Below are 16,923 nucleotides of genomic sequence, written 5' to 3' on the forward strand. Positions count from 1 at the left end.
TCATCGAAATGATAAAACTCATTTGTTAGCTGGGGATATTCCATAGTACATGTTATTTTTGGTTGCTTTGACCTGGTTTATGGTTTTCTACGGTGATTTTGATAGCCACATATTCATAATACCTTTGTTCCCTGTCCCTTTTGCGGGACCTTCACTCCCGCTGCAGGCGCTGCCTCTTCATAAGCTGTCTATTACTGAGAAGGTAGTCCAGGCCGTGCAGTCCATGCTGCTCCCTCAGGAGGGAAGCCTCTCTATCCACACCTCACTTCCTTCAACAGGAGATGGCTCAGCACCTGTCATGGCAGTTGTCAGGCTCCTGGCTGAAATTAGAACAAGGTAATTGGCCTGGTCTTAGAGGAATTGTAGCCTGAAGCTCATAGCAGCTAAGTAATAGGCACTGTTGTCACACACCATTTACCAAAGCTTGTGTCCCAGTCCCTGCAAGTCTGATTGCTCCCCCAGTTAGTGTGCCTCAAAAGAAGACTGAGCCATTGCCCAGCGAGGACCAGCTGCTATAGTGTGCTGTGTGGCTTATACCTGATGCTGCACACTGGCTGCTCTGCTTATAGAACCTGGTTTACTGCAGGATCACGTGATGACTTTCCAACCTGGTGACAAGAAAATGAGGGAATGCTTTTAGTACTGTGTCAGAGAGATGTCTCTGCCTACAAATAGGTTTACTCTCCATTAAACAAGAGTAACACAAAGCCAGGCAGCTTTTAATCTCAGCACTCAGGAGGCAGAGGTAGAGGCAGGCAGATCTCTGTGAGTTCAAAGCCAGCCCGGTCTACAGAGCAAGCTCCAGGACAGGCTCCAAAGCTACAGAGAAACCCTATCTCAAAAACCAAAAGGAGAAACAAACAAACAAAACAGAGTAACACAGTTCTCTTCTCAGAAATGTTTCAAATGTATGGGAACTCAAGTGAGAGAAATCAGGGTATAGATTTTCCATCTCTGGTTCCCTCTTACTTCCAAAGCTCTGTCACTGCTCACAAGGCACAGTGAGGAAGAGCTTTGACAAATGGTCACCCAGCACTTTGTGTCTCCTTCTAGTGGAAACTGCATCATAGCAATGAGTGGGAAAGGGCTTCTTAAACAGCCATTTCATTGTGTCTGTGGGGAATTGGTCACAGAGCCATCCTCAAATGCTAAACCCATAGCTACTCACATCTTTGTATAGAATGGGACATCCAAGCAGGGTACCCATATGTCCTCCATGGACTATGGGGATTTCTTCGACCCCCGTGCAGTGCCCGTGCCGTGGAAGGATTGCAGTGCTAGTCAGTGTTGTTCAGGGGATGGGGCCCAGGAAAGAATGTCCATATACATCCATCAGGGGAAACTTTTCCACGTTTTCAATTTGGATGGTCAGATCCATAGGTCCAGACCCTCATGGACATGGAGGGCCAACTATATATTTCCAAGCCAATCTGCTGTGGAAAAATAAGATGTAAAAATAACAAAGTTGATTGAAATGTTTCACAGTTGAGATCTTAAAGAATGAAGATTGATGACTTTGAAATGTTGTGGATCTTTTAACATTAAGAGCATGCCTGGTCATGGCGCAGCTTTTAGAAGACAGCCTGTTCTGTGAGGAATTCATACAGCAGTGTCCAGCAGCCGTGGAAGTTCTGAACCTCGTGGCCCAGGAGTGCAGTGCTGGTGAGTGCCCAGTGAGCGTCTGTGCAGTGCCATGTGGAATGCTCATTGTGTCACATTCCACACTGACTGGGCTCCTAAGACAGTGCTCCTCTCAACACCGTCCCGCCAGAGGACTCTCAGCTCCTGCTCACCAGGAAGGCAGTGCTCTTCAGTGAGCACCAGGCCTGTGCCTGAGTAGTCTTGTGGTATCTTTTCTGCATTGACATTCTCTGAAGAGTTTGTGGTAACATCTTTCCTCAGGACAGCCTGCATAGCCCGGATAGCCGGGCCGGGTGTTGGTGGTGCACGCCTTTAATCCCAGAACTCGGGAGGCAGAGGCAGGCAGATCTCTTAAGTTCCAGGCCAGCCTCCAAAACAATACAGAGAAACCCTGTCTTCAAAAAGAGGGGAAAAAAAGTGCAGGGACTTTTGTTTTATTTTTGGTCTCACTATGTAGCCCCAGCAAGCCTGGAATATTTTTATTAATTTTTTTAAAGATTTGTTTGTATTTTATGTGTCTCACCTGCATGTGGATCTTAGTGAGGGTGTTGGATCCCCTTTAACTGAAGTTATAGACAGTTTTGAACTCCTGTGTGGGTGCTGCGAATTAAACCCAGGACCTCTGGAAGAGCAGCCAGTGCTCTTAACTGCTGACTCACCTCTCCAGCATATAGAACTTTGATGTAGACCAAGATGGCATCAAAATCAGATCCACCTGCCTGGGTGCTAGGATTAAAGGCATGCACCACCATGCCCAGACAACATTAATATTTAAAATCATCTTGAATTTGAAGTGTAATGGTCTTCACCTGGCATGAGTTGGGTATTCCCACAATCCTGTAACTTTCACAGTCAGGGCAGGAGAATCAGAACTTCCAGGCCAGCTAGAGCTAAATAGTTTTTAGGCCAGCCTTTGATATACACAAAGGCCCTGTTTTAACAAAATAAAATAAAGAGGGTGGGCTCCATTTTTCAGATGATAGCAATCATGGGTATGTTTGTCCTGTGCCTGAGGCTTGTCTAAAGGCTTGGCTTGAGTTATACCATCTTATCTTCAAACCCCTGTAGGCATGGGTGTCCTCACTGCCCTGGGTTGTGGTTGGAAGACATGGAGAATGCCTTATCCTTGCCATTGCTCCAAGTCTAGGCCTCTCTACTCTAGGGCCAGACCTGTGCCCACTGTGCCTTGATGCTCAGGGCATTTTCTCTTTTGTGTGGATGGAAATGGTCTCTGTAGGTGGATGTTGTTTTGGTGCTACTCCTGGAACTGTTCCACAGATTTTGTGTCCTTCCACAGGAGAGCGGCTTGCAGTTGTAGAGGTACAGTGCGAGCGGCTTAGGATGCTCTACCGGGACTGTGCTCGACCCCCTCCACCTCCACTGCAGGCCGACCGCAGACAGGTGAGACCTCAGTGCCTCCTGTTAAAGAAGGACAGGCAGTAGGGTATGGCATGAGAATGAGCATGTGGGGGCTGGGGACCAGGCAGTGGTGGACTTGGGAGGCAGAGGCAGGTGAATCTATGTGAGCTCGAGCCAGGAAAGGCTCCAAAGCTACACAAAGAAACCCTGTCTGGAAAGAGAATGAGTATGTGGGTCTGAGGGGATAGCTGGGAGGTAGACCGCCTGCCTAGAATGTGCATGGCAGTCCTTTGTATGTCAGAGTACTGAGATAGATAGCACTTTGAATGTTGAAACATTATACCAAGGAGCAGAATTTATTAATTTATTTGAATTATGAGTGACAAAAAGACATCCTAAAAAATTTGGGGAACTGTAGAGATGATAAAGTGCTTACCATGCAAACTTGACCTGAGCTTGGCTTCCCAACACCCATACTGGGGTCTCAGAAGCAAAAGTACCCCTGGAGCTCCCTGGCCAGTCAGTCTAACCAAATCAGTGAAAGACCCTGTCTCAAAAGATAAAATGGGCTGAGGCAGACACCCAGCGCAAACCACATGCATGTATGTCCTAAAAACCCCAAAATAAATAAATATGTAAATAAAATTAAAAAATTAAGTGCGTGTTGGGAGAAAACGCTAGACTTAACAAAATAAAATATAAAGTTTTCTTTCCTCTTGTAAAGACTTTGATTTTGTGTGTGAGTGTTTTGCCTGCCTGTATATGCAACACATGCATGCAGTACCCGAGGAAACCAGAAGAGGGCATCAGACCCCTAGAACTGGGTGCTGGGAAATAAATCCAGGTCCTTTGCAAGAGCAGCCAGTGAGACATTTATGTAGCCCAGAAGATATGCTTTCAGTATAACTTATATTTAGGGGTGGGCAGGGATGGTGTAGTTGAATAGGAGGCCTCGCCTAGCAGGTGTGAAATTTTGGGGTTCATTCCCAGCACTACAGCAAAAAATGAAAAAGAAAGAGCAGAGAACCAATGTTTTAAACATACCAGATTAAAAATTACTTTCTTCTCTGAGAGAGTAACGACATTTGTCTGCTTGGTTGAGTGGAATCCTCCCTCCTGCCCCCCTACAGCCCAAGGAGGTCACCTGGAGCCCTTCTCGAGTCTTCCCTCCAGTTCGTGCCTGCATGTTCTCATCTCACCTCACCTCTGTCACCTTTCTGGCTGACCCCAGCGCTGGAGGAGGCCTTCCCCGGGGCACTTTCATCTATGCCACCTCCCCCCTGCCAGTTCAGGTGAGAAGGCACATGGCAACCTGCCTCTTCCATACTTCAAACTGAAAGCAGCAGGTGGTATGCTCTGGCCTGTTGTCACTTTCTGATTGTCGCCCTCTGCTGGTGTTTCTTCAGGCTCCATCTTTTTACTGGGAAATTGAGATTGTTTCCTATGGAGATACTGATGATGACACTGGACCAATCGTCTCATTTGGCTTTGCTACAGAAGCTGAGAAGCGTGATGGGGCCTGGACCAATCCAGTGGGCACTTGCCTTTTTCACAAGTGAGTGATTGTTCCTGATAGAGCTAAAGAGAAAAAGCGTTGCTGGGTGTGGTTGGGTTCACCTTTAATCCCAGCAGATCTCTGTAAGTTTGAGGGCAACCTGGTCTACATAGCAAGTTCCAGGGCCTCATAGCAAGCCTGTCTTAAAAGTAGGTCAGTAGTCTACAGAAATGACTTCCCATAGGTGTTTAGGGGTATTCAGGGAGCCAAAGTGCAGGAAGTGGGGACAGCAAAGGGTTATTATCATTTTCCTCTTTGTATGTTTATAGTTCCACAGTATGGTCCTTTCCTAGTTGTCCGACAACAAGAAACTTGTTTTCTATCTTTTTTTTTTTTTTTTTTTTTTTTTTTTTTACGAGACAGGGTTTCTCTGTATTGTTTTGGAGGCTGTCGGTCCAGCCTGGCCTCGAACTCACAGAGATCTGCCTACCTCTGCCTCCCGAGTGCTGGGATTAAAGGCGTGCGCCACCACCGCCCAGCGAAACTTGTTTTCTTCATTTTCCAAACATGTCAGAGCCCATATGCATGGTGCTATGGTGTAGACTAGGGATCTGCTGCGCTGCTGCAATACTAAGGCATGCAGAGCGTCCCACGCCGTGTGTGGACAGTGCCGGTTGGCTGATGAGTCTCAGCTGTGCCTTCTTGTTCTCTCAGCAATGGCCGAGCCGTACACTACAATGGCTCCAGTCTGCTACAGTGGAAGAGTGTCCGCCTAGATGTCACCCTCTGTCCTGGTGAGTGAAGCGGGGCCTTCGGACCCTGCATGCTTCTGTGGGGCAGCCTGGGGTCTAGACTGCTTAAAGCCAGTTGGAAATGGGCCATTTGTCTCCAAGTGAAAAGCAAGCACCTGCCCCTGCTGTCTGCTAGTTACCCCACAGCTCTCACATTCTGAAGCCCTTACCCTTAGAGTCTCTATCGTGTAACTCAGGAGACAGACACATCTGCTTTTGTCCCTCGGTCACATGGTTGCAAATTAGCAGTTCACTAGATAGTAAAATGAGAAAATGTGTGTGTCCTTCCTGTTCACTGCTGTAGGTGATGTGGCAGGAATTGGCTGGGAAAGGACTGAAGGGACTCCGCCCCCTCCGGGGCAGCCAGCCAAAGGTCGGGTGTACTTCACATACTGTGGGCAGCGCCTCACGCCATACCTGGAAGATGTCTCTGGGGGCATGTGGCCTGTGGTTCACATTCAGAAAAAGGCAAGTGACCTTGATCGGAAAGAAAAGTAAATTCTTTAAAGAAATGTCTTCCTGACCAGAAGGGGAAGAAGAAGAGCTTTTGTCTAACCATTCCCTGCATGGTGATGGGCTATGACGAGCATGGACAAGTGTTTCCTTCCCCTGGTGGACCCCTCAGTCTGGGATCGAGGGATGCTGTGTCCAGAATTTAGTATGAACCTGCTCTGTCCACCTCTTAGCCATCCTTCCTAAACAAGGAAAAGAACACCAGTGAAATGTCTCTGAAGATAGCTTGTGAGAGTGACCCTCTGAGTCACATAGTATGGCAGAAACTCGGAGAGTTGTCCTCTGGTGAAGACTCAAAAAATTTAGCACTCCTTCCTCCCAACTCTCTCTCTCTCTCTCTCTCTCTCTCTCTCTCTCTCTCTCTCTCTCTCTCTCTCTCTCTCTCTCTCTCTCTCTCTCTCTCTCTCTCCCTCTCTCCCTCTCCCTCTCTTTCCCTCTCTTTCCCTGCCCCCAGGGGTTTCTGTTGACTTTAAAAGATTGCCTAGGAACACTTGCTGTGGTGATGACGTACTGCAAACCTTATCTGTGTCCACTCCCTAGTCCATAGTCAGATGCCCATTTCATGTGCTGAACAGCTAGGCAGCCCCAGAACTCATGTTCAAGAGGAGCTGCTTCCTTGCCCTGCCTGTATTACCCTGTCCCTCGCTTTCATTCATTCAACAAATATGTACCCAGCATCTATGTGCAAGCACCACAGCATGTTCTGAGTTGAAACAGAGAACAAGGTATTGATGCTATCTCTCTCACACTATAATCTGTTGGAGGAATTGGACATTAGTCAAATATTCACAGAAACATATGTATATAATCACAAGCTTATTAATAACTGCTTACAGTGGGAATCTAGTCTCTAATTACCAAGCACAGCACTGCCCTCTGAAGATATGATGGTTAAACCAGGCCTGGACATTAGCTAAATTTGGAAAGTTAGTGGGGAGAATGTTGCCAGAAGAGAGATGAGCAGCATGTGAATGGTGTTGTCCAGGTGTGGTGTGCACACTTGTAATCCTGCTCTTTAGAGATGAGTCAAGATTGATGGATCTGGAGATGCTTAGCCATCTATAACTCCAGTCCGAAGGGACCTAATACTCTCTTGTAGCATCTGCAGGCACCAGGGAGGTTAAAGTGTTAGAGACAGCTGGGCGGTGGTGGCACACGCCTTTAATTCCAGCACTGGGGAGGCAGAGGCAGGTGGATCTCTGTGAGTTCGAGGCCAGGCTGGACTGACAGCCTCCAAAACAATACAGAGAAACCCTGTCTCATAAAACCAAAAAAAAAAGTGTTAGAGACCGTGAGTGTCAAGGAACTATGGTGTGTTGTGCAGTACCCCAGGCATAGCACACACATGCATGCTGCTTTGCCAATTGCTCCTGCTTCCCACTCCTGGGCTGTTCTTTAGGTTTAGCATTCACCGAAGTGCACTTTATTGTTTAAAAAGAAAAAAGAAAGAAAATCTAAGTAATCCTAAATCCTTTGTTTTCTTTTTCTAGAACACAAAAACTCGAGCCAATTTTGGCTCCCGCCCATTTGCGTATGCTGAAGGACAGGCCCATCGTAATGCTGCGGACCTGTGCACTGACCTGGCAGAGGAGATCAGTGCTAACTTTGAGGCCCTGCCATTTGCCATGGCATCTGACAGTGACAACGATGCTGGCACCAGTATTGCATCAGACCCAGGCACTCATGGGCCACCATGCCGAATTGCTGCAGTGGCCACACCCCAGCAACGTAAGCCACGTCATCCTTTTGCTCAGCTGCTAGGGCTACTGGGAGTGCTGTGAATTTCACAAGTCCGCATAATATGGGCATCTGCAGTGCAGTGAGAGACTTTCATAAAGAAAGACTTGACAGTGAGTGGGGGGCAGGTGTCAAACTGGAGTATTTTCACTATGTGCTACTAAAAGTGCAGGTATAGCAAGTATGGGGTAGGAAGCTGAAAACCCAGACATTGGTATGGAATCACTTCACCTTACAGTGATCTTTAAATGAGATCATCAAGTAACAATAAAATGGTAGATTTAGGGACATGGGTAGAAAACTGTGTGCTACAATATTTCCTGATCATTTTTTTAAAAATCATATTAAGCCAGGTCAGGTGATTCAGGCTTATAAACCTGGAGACTTCAGGAGGCTGAAGCAGGAGGATAATAAATTCAAGGCATATATGAGCTATAGAGTATGTTCAAGGCCAACCTGAGCAACTTAGCAAAGCCCTGTTTCAACATTTAGATAGATAATACATACACACATATACACACACACACAGAAGCTGGGGACATATCTCAGTGGTAAAAGCCATACCTAGAATGGATAAGGTCCCATCCCCATACCTGTGAAAGCAGAGAGAAGGAAAGGAAAGGAAGAGTCTAACTGTATTTTGTTACAGAATATGACAGTGATACCTCCTGCCATTATAAAGTGGAGCTCAGCTATGAGAATTTCATCACCTCTGGCCCAGACCCCCATCCCCCTCCCATTGCAGATGATGAAAGTGATGACGATGACGATGACGACATCCCACAGGTAAGAGCTGAAAGCCTGGGTCAGGACTCTTGGGGACAAGGCCTATGATGTTAGCTTTCAGCTGTGTCCTTGTGTGAGTAGTTCCCTTGGCACATTTGTCACTCTGAACTGCCCATGAGTAGTCATGTCTGCTAGGCTGGGCTGCTCCAGAGAGGTCATTGTGTTGAAGGGTGAAGTGCCCTGATGGTAGCTCAGCAGGAAACCCAGGCTCTAGTGAGACTGCTTTGGTGGCTTTGAAGGGAAGGAAGCACGTGCTGGGGAGGATGGCTTGTTGAGGGTGGGGCTTGCTGTGTTGGGGGATGAAAGGATTGCTGTGGGTGTCTAAGGTCTTGTGTTTAGGCGAGGCTTGAGCAGGGCAGGTCCTTGCACAGAGCTACAAGTGCCTGCATGAACCTTTTCCTCAGCTCACGAGCTTCCTCTCCCGACAGGAAGACCACTATGCCCTGTTGGTGAAAGCGTGGGAGACCAAGGTTTTCCCTACCATCCGAAGACGCTTCCGCAATGAAGCTGAGCGGAAGTCAGGCCTGGACCAGATCAAGGGTGCTTTACAACTAGGTCTGCTGTGTTTTGTTCTCCTGAAGCATCACTGAGAGACTTGAGGGATGAGGGAGAGAGAATTGAGGAGAGATGCTCCTCAGACGGCACGTCTGGTTTGATGCTGTCAGTGAACTCAGGGCCCTTTGCTTCATTGCTAGTGTCAGTGTGACTTAGAAGCTGGAATAGTTGTCATGGGAGGCTGAGTGGCCCGGTGGAGAGTACTCACATCTGCAATCACAGATGGGCTGTTTATCAGCTGAGGGAGCTTGGGCTGCCCCATCTTGAATGGAGTCACTAGTGATCTCTACCTCATCTGCATGTGTGACGCACATGGTGTTCCTAAGAGCACAGTCTGGGGCATAGAAGTGCTGCTCCCAATGCAGTGCTCAGTGTCATAACAACAGTGATGATGGTGCTGCCATTTCCTCTTCAACAGAGCAGTGGCAAAGGTGAGGAGGAGGGTGGAGGATGGCTTGTAGCACCCAGAGGACAACTGCTGTCGCCAGGTCCCATGGGGAAGGCTAACAGGCCACCTACACGTCTGCAAGGTTTAACATGGAATCTCCCCATGTCCCTGACTTGTTCCTTAAACAGTAGTTTTTCCTCCTGTGCACTATTCCTTTTGAAAAAGGTGCAAAGATAACTGTTCTGGAACCTTGTGATGTTGAGCCCAGCTTCTTTCCCACCCTGGCAGCTGCTTCTTTCCATGGCATCCTTCTGTAACTGCCCTCCCTCTGTAACTGCCCTCCCTTTAGATGGTGCTCACAGTGCTCCGCCTTCTCATTACAGAAGGGCTGGAAGACTGTAGCTGTGAGACGGTTGGGCTGTTTAAAAGCAGTTTCTCTCAACCCATATTGTCTTGTCTGTGCTGGCTAGCATTGTGGGTCTGAAACAGCTACTACAAAAGGAAACACCTCGCTGAACTCCACAGTGTTTTCCTTTTTGTTTTGTTACATCTCTTTACTTGGCTTATCAGTATAATTAATATGACACTGCCATTTGGCTATTAAGTGGGATCATATCCTCTCCTTATGGGAATGAAAAACAAGGCAACTGGATGTAATGGTGCAGGCCTGTGATACAGACTGGGTGGCAAGTTCAAGACTATCCTGGGTCATATAGTGAGACCCTGTCTGAAACCAAAAATCCCACAGGACATCTCAGTAGTGAATAGAAGGTGCTTAGTGCTGCTTTCTGCCTCTCTAAACAGTGTGTTTATTGTAGCACAGAATCTGCAAAGTCAGAAGCAAACACTGCTCTCACAGTCTCCTTCTCCCATTTGCCCTGTTGTTAGCTTGGTTAAATGCAGCACAGTTGTGTGCCTTGTTACAATCCTGAACTGAGGCTCCAGCTCTTTCCGCTCTGTTGATGCACACCATGGGCAGTGCTAACTCAGGTGCTCTCTCTTTGGTACACCTGGCAAGGTAGATCTGCGGCTCCTAGAAGTGATGCCATAGTATTTAAACTGGGTACAAATTGTCCTCCCAGCAGGGGCATGGAAACACTCTCCAGTGCTTTGTTCCAAGCACAAGTCAGTGTCCTGTTGGTCTGAATATTGTGTTCCCTGAGAAGTTACTTGGTGTGCTGTGTTTGCAGGTATGGTGGATATTGCCCGGCAGACAGTTGAATTTCTTTATGAGGAGAATGGCGGCATCCCAAGAGACCTTTATCTTCCCACCATTGAGGACATCAAAGATGAAGCAAACAAGTTCACAATTGACAAAGTTCGAAAAGGTTTTGCTTTTGCTTCCTCCTTGCTCTGTGTGATATTTCCTCTGAAAGGAGTGGCTGCAACTTCCCCTAGTGTAGTCTTTCTCTGAGTGACTTGATTTCCTCCAGGCTAAAGCCCTCAGGGGTGGCCACAAAAAAGCATGTGGCCTCTGGTAGTCTCTCCCATGTGCCCAAACCTCACTGGTAGAAGCGGCTGTGGCAGAGTTGAGGGCAGAGGAAGGAAGTGAGGCTTCAGGCAGGCTTCCTGGCGTGGGCGTGGAGTTAGTGAGCCACATGTTTAGCTAGCTGGGCATGGTGGAACTCTCTTGGAGGTTACAAGATCTGTTCAAGGTCAGCCTTGGCTGCATATGAGTTTGAGGGCATCTAGGTTATGTGAAACTCTATCTCAAAAACAAACAACAACAAAAAAATAAGACACCCAAACCACGGGTCCATGGCTTGTAAGCTTTTTAGAATTTAAATGTGCTTTTCACTAAAATAATCTATTATGCATTTTGAAGAAACAGCAGAACACGTACACAAAGAATTGTAAGCCACTCATTTTTTTAGATTTATTTATTTATCATATATACAGTATTCTACCTGCATGTACACTTTCATGCTAGAAAGGGCACCAGATCTTTTTTTTTTTTTCTTTTTTTTTTTTGGTTTTCACGAGACAGGGTTTCTCTGTATTGTTTTGGAGGCTATTGGTCCAGCCCGGCCTCGAACTCCCAGAGATCCGCCTGCCTCTGCCTCCCGAGTGCTGGGCACCAGATCTTATTATAGATGGTTGTGAGCCACCATGTGGTTGCTGGGAATTGAACTCAGGACCTCTGGAAGAGCAGTCAGTGCTCTTAACCTCTGAGCCATCTGTCCAGCCCTGCCACTCATTTTTTTTAACCTAATAATCTTCACAAAAACACATTATAGCTGGGATGGAGAAGTGACTCAGCAGTTAATGGTGCTGGCTGCTTTGTAGAGGACCTGAGTTTGGTTCCCAGTACCCACATGGCAGCTCCAGGAGATCTACCAAACCCTTTCCTCTGTCTAATTCTTCATGTCCCCAGAGAAACTGTGCTCTCCCATCTGCCCATCCTTCCCTCTCTCTAGACTCTTTTTTTGTTTGTTTGTTTGTTTTGTTTGTTTGTTTGTTTTTTTACAAGACAGGGTTTCTCTGTATTGTTTTGGAGGCTGTCGGTCCAGCCTGGCCTCGAACTCACAGAGATCCGCCTGCCTCTGCCTCCTGAGGGCTGGGATTAAAGGTGTGCGCCACCAACGCCCGGCTTCTCTAGACTCTTAATTGTCTCTGCTTTTTGACTTTGGTTTACCTGTTCTGGACATTTGTTACAAATGGAATCATTTAACATGCGAACTTTCAGGTCTGGCTTCTCTTTCCAGGCTCATCTCCCGTTTTTGTCTAAAAAAAAAAGAAAAGTTTTAACTTTAACATAGTAAGACTATATTCAATAAGAACAGTAATCAAGTAAGAATTATATTTACAATATCCAGTTCCTTTGCATTTGGTTTATTCAAAGAATTCATTCTATTATATACCCTATCTTGATGAGTCCAAAGCTCTGTACCTAATTTACCTTCTATCATAATTAAGAAAAATTATAATTATCTAGTCTTCAACTCCATCAAATACCCCAGAAGGATTTAATATTACCTGAGTAAACAGAAAGTTTAAGCCACTTCCAAAACTATAGAAATGACAGAGACATCTGGCTGTCTGGACAGTCATCCAAAGTTCCTCTGCAATGCTGAAGCATCCTTTTCTATGAAGCAGGAATTTTCAAGGACTGTCCTGCCTTGTTTTGGAAAAGTTTGGTAGTCAGTTTCCTTTGTGTCTTGCAGAATATCTGACAGGCATTTCTGTGCAGCAGGATTTTTCAAGGACTGTCCTGCCTTGTTTTGGCAAAGTTCAGCTGTTGCTTTCCTTTAAAATCCTGCATGTCGAGTTTAGGTGGTATAATGTTGGCAGTCCAGGCAAGAGAAGTTTCTTGCCCAAATGGCTAGCTTTGCCACATTAAAAGCAAACTCCATATGGAGGTTCTTGGATGCAAATCATTCTTTTTTTTTTTTTTTTTTTTTTTTTACAAGACAGGGTTTCTCTGTATTGTTTTGGAGGCTGTTGGACCAGCCCGGCCTCGAACTCACAGAGATCCACCTGCCTCTGCCTCCCAAGTGCTGGGATTAAAGGTGTGTGCCGCCACTGCCTGGTTTTACACATTACATTTTTAAATGATCTGTATAAGCACAATACCCCAACGAAGAATAGAATCACATTCTCAGTATAACAAAAATAACTTCAAATTTGTACCAATACACCAAAGTCCATGCCAATATAAAATATTTGAGGTTAATAGTTGTCTTTTTATCCTATATTCCTATATCCCCCCCAAAAATCCCAAAAATGATAACAAACATCCATAACCCACCGAATGACCAAAAAACATGCACTGCATCTCTTGAGAATGTGGACATCATGTTCTCTAGACTAGTTCCTGTTGTCTGTGGGCGATGGCATCTTTAGAGAACCTGAGAAAATTGAGATAATGGGCAAGTCCTGGGGAAACCAACTATAATATTTGTTGTCCAGTCTCTATGCAATGAGAAAGCTCAAGGCTTTTCTGAATTCCTGGCTAGAATAGTCTGTGAGGCTGGACCATCTCAGCCAGTAGCCTTGAAGCTGTTCTGGATGCAGAACTCTGAGGAAACTGCAGCAGAGGCACTCTGAGAGGCTGGATCACCTGGGCTACCAGTTTTCATTGCTGTCTGGTCCCCTTATTCTGAAAACACACAAACTTTCCAAGGTAACATACATATCTGCATTAACACAAGTATGAACTGTGAATTGTACACAAATCAGCCAAAAATGATTTTTTTTGTTTTATGTTTGACCAGGTAAAACATATATAATCTTATAATCTATCTTATAGTTTTTCTAGGTTTATTTCTTTATATAAACAAGATTTTTTTATATGTAGCCAAGATTTTCAGGAGATCTCCTATAATCAAACCTGATCTCTATTAACCTTGAATGAATCCACAGACTTTCATATCTTGTGGAAACAAAAGTGTAACCTCTTCCCCAATGCAATGCATGTTTTACTTCCATTTTAAAGTTCAGGCATCCCTAAAGTATCCAAGGTGATTTAATTCAGCAGTCCCTGTTATAATCTCATGCCTCTCAGCAGTTGTCGTTTGCTCATTGGCATTCAAAAAATTCAAAATCAACAAGACACCATACAGGAGCTACACTCCCTATGTATTTCCCATCTTTACATGGCTTATCCTTTTTATATTACTTTATTCTTTCTTTAAAGACTTTATTATTTTTAAATTATTTTTTCTATGAATGTCTATACCCATTTCCTTTTCTTTCTTAAGCCTACACACATTTTTAAACATGCTATAACCTGTTTTAGAGGGGTTTTTTTTCCGTTTGAACCTCCTCAATTAAGTGTCTGCAGCTAGGCCCTCCTCCAGTGGCTCTGGTGGCTGATTCTGCCCCCTTCTGTAGTCTTTGAAAGCCAAGCCTAAGCCCACAGCCCCAGTTCGGAGCTGCATGTGACTGGGAACTGCATTCATCCACTCTAGCTCTAGGAAGTTGATGCCCACGTTGTGGCGGGCATTTTTACTTAGCTTGCTATTTCTACTTAAGGTGCCACACTTTTTTCTTTTTTTCCTTTCCTTTATTTTCTTTTCTTTCTTCCAGTTATCTCAGGCCCTATGAAAAAATTCAGTCCCCATGTTGGGTGCCTAATGTAGCAGGTTTTTTCTTTTAACCATTAACCAGCTTCCAAATCATGACACAGACTTACTATTTGTTATGAATGCTCGGGCTTACCTCTTGTTTTAGTCTGTTTCTCTTTACCTATGTTTTGCCTTGGAGCTTTTTACTTCTTTCCTTCTGTATGTCTGTTTGGCTGGCCTCTTTCTTCCTTTCAAACCCTTTCTTTCCTCTCTCAAACCCTTCTCCCAAGCCTAGATTCCTCCTACTTATTCTCTCTGCCTGCCACCTCCCATCTATCCCTCTACTGCCTAGCTATTGACCAGGTGCCTTAGGCAGGCAAGGTGAAACAACAACACATCTTTATATAATTAATTAAATTCAGCATAAACAAATGCAAGAAATTTTTACTTACGCTAAATGTTCCACAACATTCATCCATGTAGCATGTATCAATACTTCATTCTTTTTATTGTCAAGCAATATTCCATTGTATAGATATGCCCTTTAGCTGTTTTCATTCATTGGACAATTGAATAGGCCCTACTTTTTAGCTATTAGGAATATCGTTGCTCAGCTGGGCATTGGTGGCTCACGCCTTTAATCCCAGCACTTGGGAGGCAGAGGCAGGCAGATCTCTGTGAGTTCGAGGCCAGCCTGGTCTACAGAGTGGGTTCCAGGACAGGCGCCAAAACAATACAGAGAAACCCTGTCTCGAAAAACCAAAAAAAAAAAAAGGAATACCATTGCTCTAAATATTTGTTTGCACATTCTTGTATGGACATATATCTTCATTTCTCTAGGAGAAATACATATGTATTATAATAGGTTGGAATCCATAAGCATGAGTAGAATTGTTGGGTGATATGGTAATTCTGTGTTTAACCTTTTGAATAAACTGCCAGAATACTTTCCAAAGCAACCAGACCATCCTGCATTTCCAGTAGCTCACCAAGCTGTGCATGAGTGTTCCAGTTTCTGTACATATGTGGCAGTGTGTTCCATCTGTCTTTTTACATCAACCATTGATAATGATTGATAAGTAATAATGACATTGTTTCTTGTGCTTTTTTTATTTTTTTGGAGAATTATTTATCCAAGTCCTCTACCTATTTTTAAATAGCTACTTTTCTTCTTAACTCATGAATTGTAACAGTTTACCATTTTGTTGTTACTTTACAGGATGAGCTGTGTTCATTTCTTATTGTCACATGCTTCAGAGCTATTTTAGACCCTACATACAGTACAGCCTCCCAAGGTGACATGGTACTTCCTTTACTTCCTCAGGTCTCACAGTTGTAACCCGATCTCCAGACAGCAGCAATGTAGCCAGCAGTACTGTGGGAACTGCCTTGCCAAAATTTGCCATCCGCGGGATGCTAAAAACCTTTGGTCTTCATGGAGTTGTCCTAGATGTTGATTCGGTAAGTGAACAGCCACACTGCTGCTCCAGTCCTACACCTGTCGAGAGGCCCCTATGTCCAGGTACCATACAAAGGGATTAGAGGCAGGGAGACTTAACATGTACAGATGTACAAGGCCCTGGGGTTTGGAGTCCTCAGCTCCACATAGACACTTGAAAAAGGGTTTGTAAGCCGGGCATTGGTGGCACACGCCTTTAATCCCAGCACTCGGAAGGCAGAGGCAGAGGCAGGCGGATCTCTGTGAGTTCGAGGCCAGCCTGGTCTACAGAGCTAGTTCCAGGACAGCCTCCAAAACAATACAGAGAAACCCTGTCTCGAAAAAAAGAAAAAAAATTATTTGTGCTTTGAGATTTCTCTCCCAGTTAGAAGCAAGGCAATTGGGCTGAAGGGGGCACAGTGGTTAAAAGCACTCACTCTGTCATTAGGAACAGAGTTCAGATCCCAGCACCCATGTCAGACAGCTCAGACACCTTAACTACAAGGGATCAGAAATGTCTTCTGGCCTCTCTGGGCACCCAGACAAACGTATGCATACAGTCACATGGACAAACACACAAATAAACATAAAATAAATCTCACAAAAGAGGAAGATGGAGAAATGGCTCAGTGGTTAAGAGCACTGGCTTCTCTTCCAGAGGACCCAGGTTCAATTCCCAGCACCCACATGACAGCTCACAGCTGTCTCTAACTCCAGTTCCAGGGTATCTGACACCTTCACACAAACATGCAGGCAAAACATCAAAGTAAATAAAATACAAATAAATAATTAATTTAGAAAAAAAACATCTTGCAAGAGAAAGAAGGAAACCAAATAGAAATACAGCCATGGGAGCTCTCAGTGACAACATTCTCACACTTACTGGGCTCTGCACATTCTGTGCTGCCGAATCACGTCCATGCTGCCACTGCACGCCTCGCATCTCATTGGTGGGGAGCAAAGTGGGCACTATCCTTGAGAATAGCATCAGGATTGTTACACAGACAGACGTTAAAATTTTAGGCTGGACCTCTGTGGTTCCCAGAGGTAGTGGAAGTGCAAGGAATTGTTCTGATCATACTATCCCATGGACTGTTTCAGCGCTGGTCTTCCCTCTGCCAAGCAAGTGTCTTAAGCTTATCAGTAGTTGTCTCCATTTTGTCTCCATTTTGCAAAACTCTCTCCTGAAGCTCAGAAGTATTTGAAGGGGCAGG

The 16,923-nt window shown here is 45.2% G+C and overlaps 1 protein-coding gene across 8 annotated transcripts in view; it reads left to right on the forward strand.

The window, feature by feature from the left end:
• Hectd4 (HECT domain E3 ubiquitin protein ligase 4) overlaps positions 1–16,923 on the forward strand; it is a 155,786-nt gene that overhangs the window by 100,854 nt on the left and 38,009 nt on the right. For all 8 annotated transcript variants that reach the window (XM_040731260.1, XM_040731261.1, XM_040731259.1 and 5 more), the window contains exons 43-54: positions 167–336; positions 1,547–1,662; positions 2,939–3,042; positions 4,131–4,292; positions 4,407–4,555; positions 5,210–5,289; positions 5,591–5,754; positions 7,290–7,527; positions 8,186–8,322; positions 8,751–8,877; positions 10,456–10,593; positions 15,596–15,732. In XM_040731260.1, the coding sequence (XP_040587194.1) occupies positions 167–336; positions 1,547–1,662; positions 2,939–3,042; positions 4,131–4,292; positions 4,407–4,555; positions 5,210–5,289; positions 5,591–5,754; positions 7,290–7,527; positions 8,186–8,322; positions 8,751–8,877; positions 10,456–10,593; positions 15,596–15,732 (1,722 nt within the window). The remainder of the gene's footprint in view (positions 1–166; positions 337–1,546; positions 1,663–2,938; positions 3,043–4,130; positions 4,293–4,406; positions 4,556–5,209; positions 5,290–5,590; positions 5,755–7,289; positions 7,528–8,185; positions 8,323–8,750; positions 8,878–10,455; positions 10,594–15,595; positions 15,733–16,923) is intronic.

Source organism: Mesocricetus auratus, unplaced genomic scaffold (genome assembly GCF_017639785.1).
Source record: "Mesocricetus auratus isolate SY011 unplaced genomic scaffold, BCM_Maur_2.0 Super-Scaffold_100025, whole genome shotgun sequence".
Classification (NCBI taxonomy): Eukaryota; Metazoa; Chordata; class Mammalia; order Rodentia; family Cricetidae; genus Mesocricetus; species Mesocricetus auratus.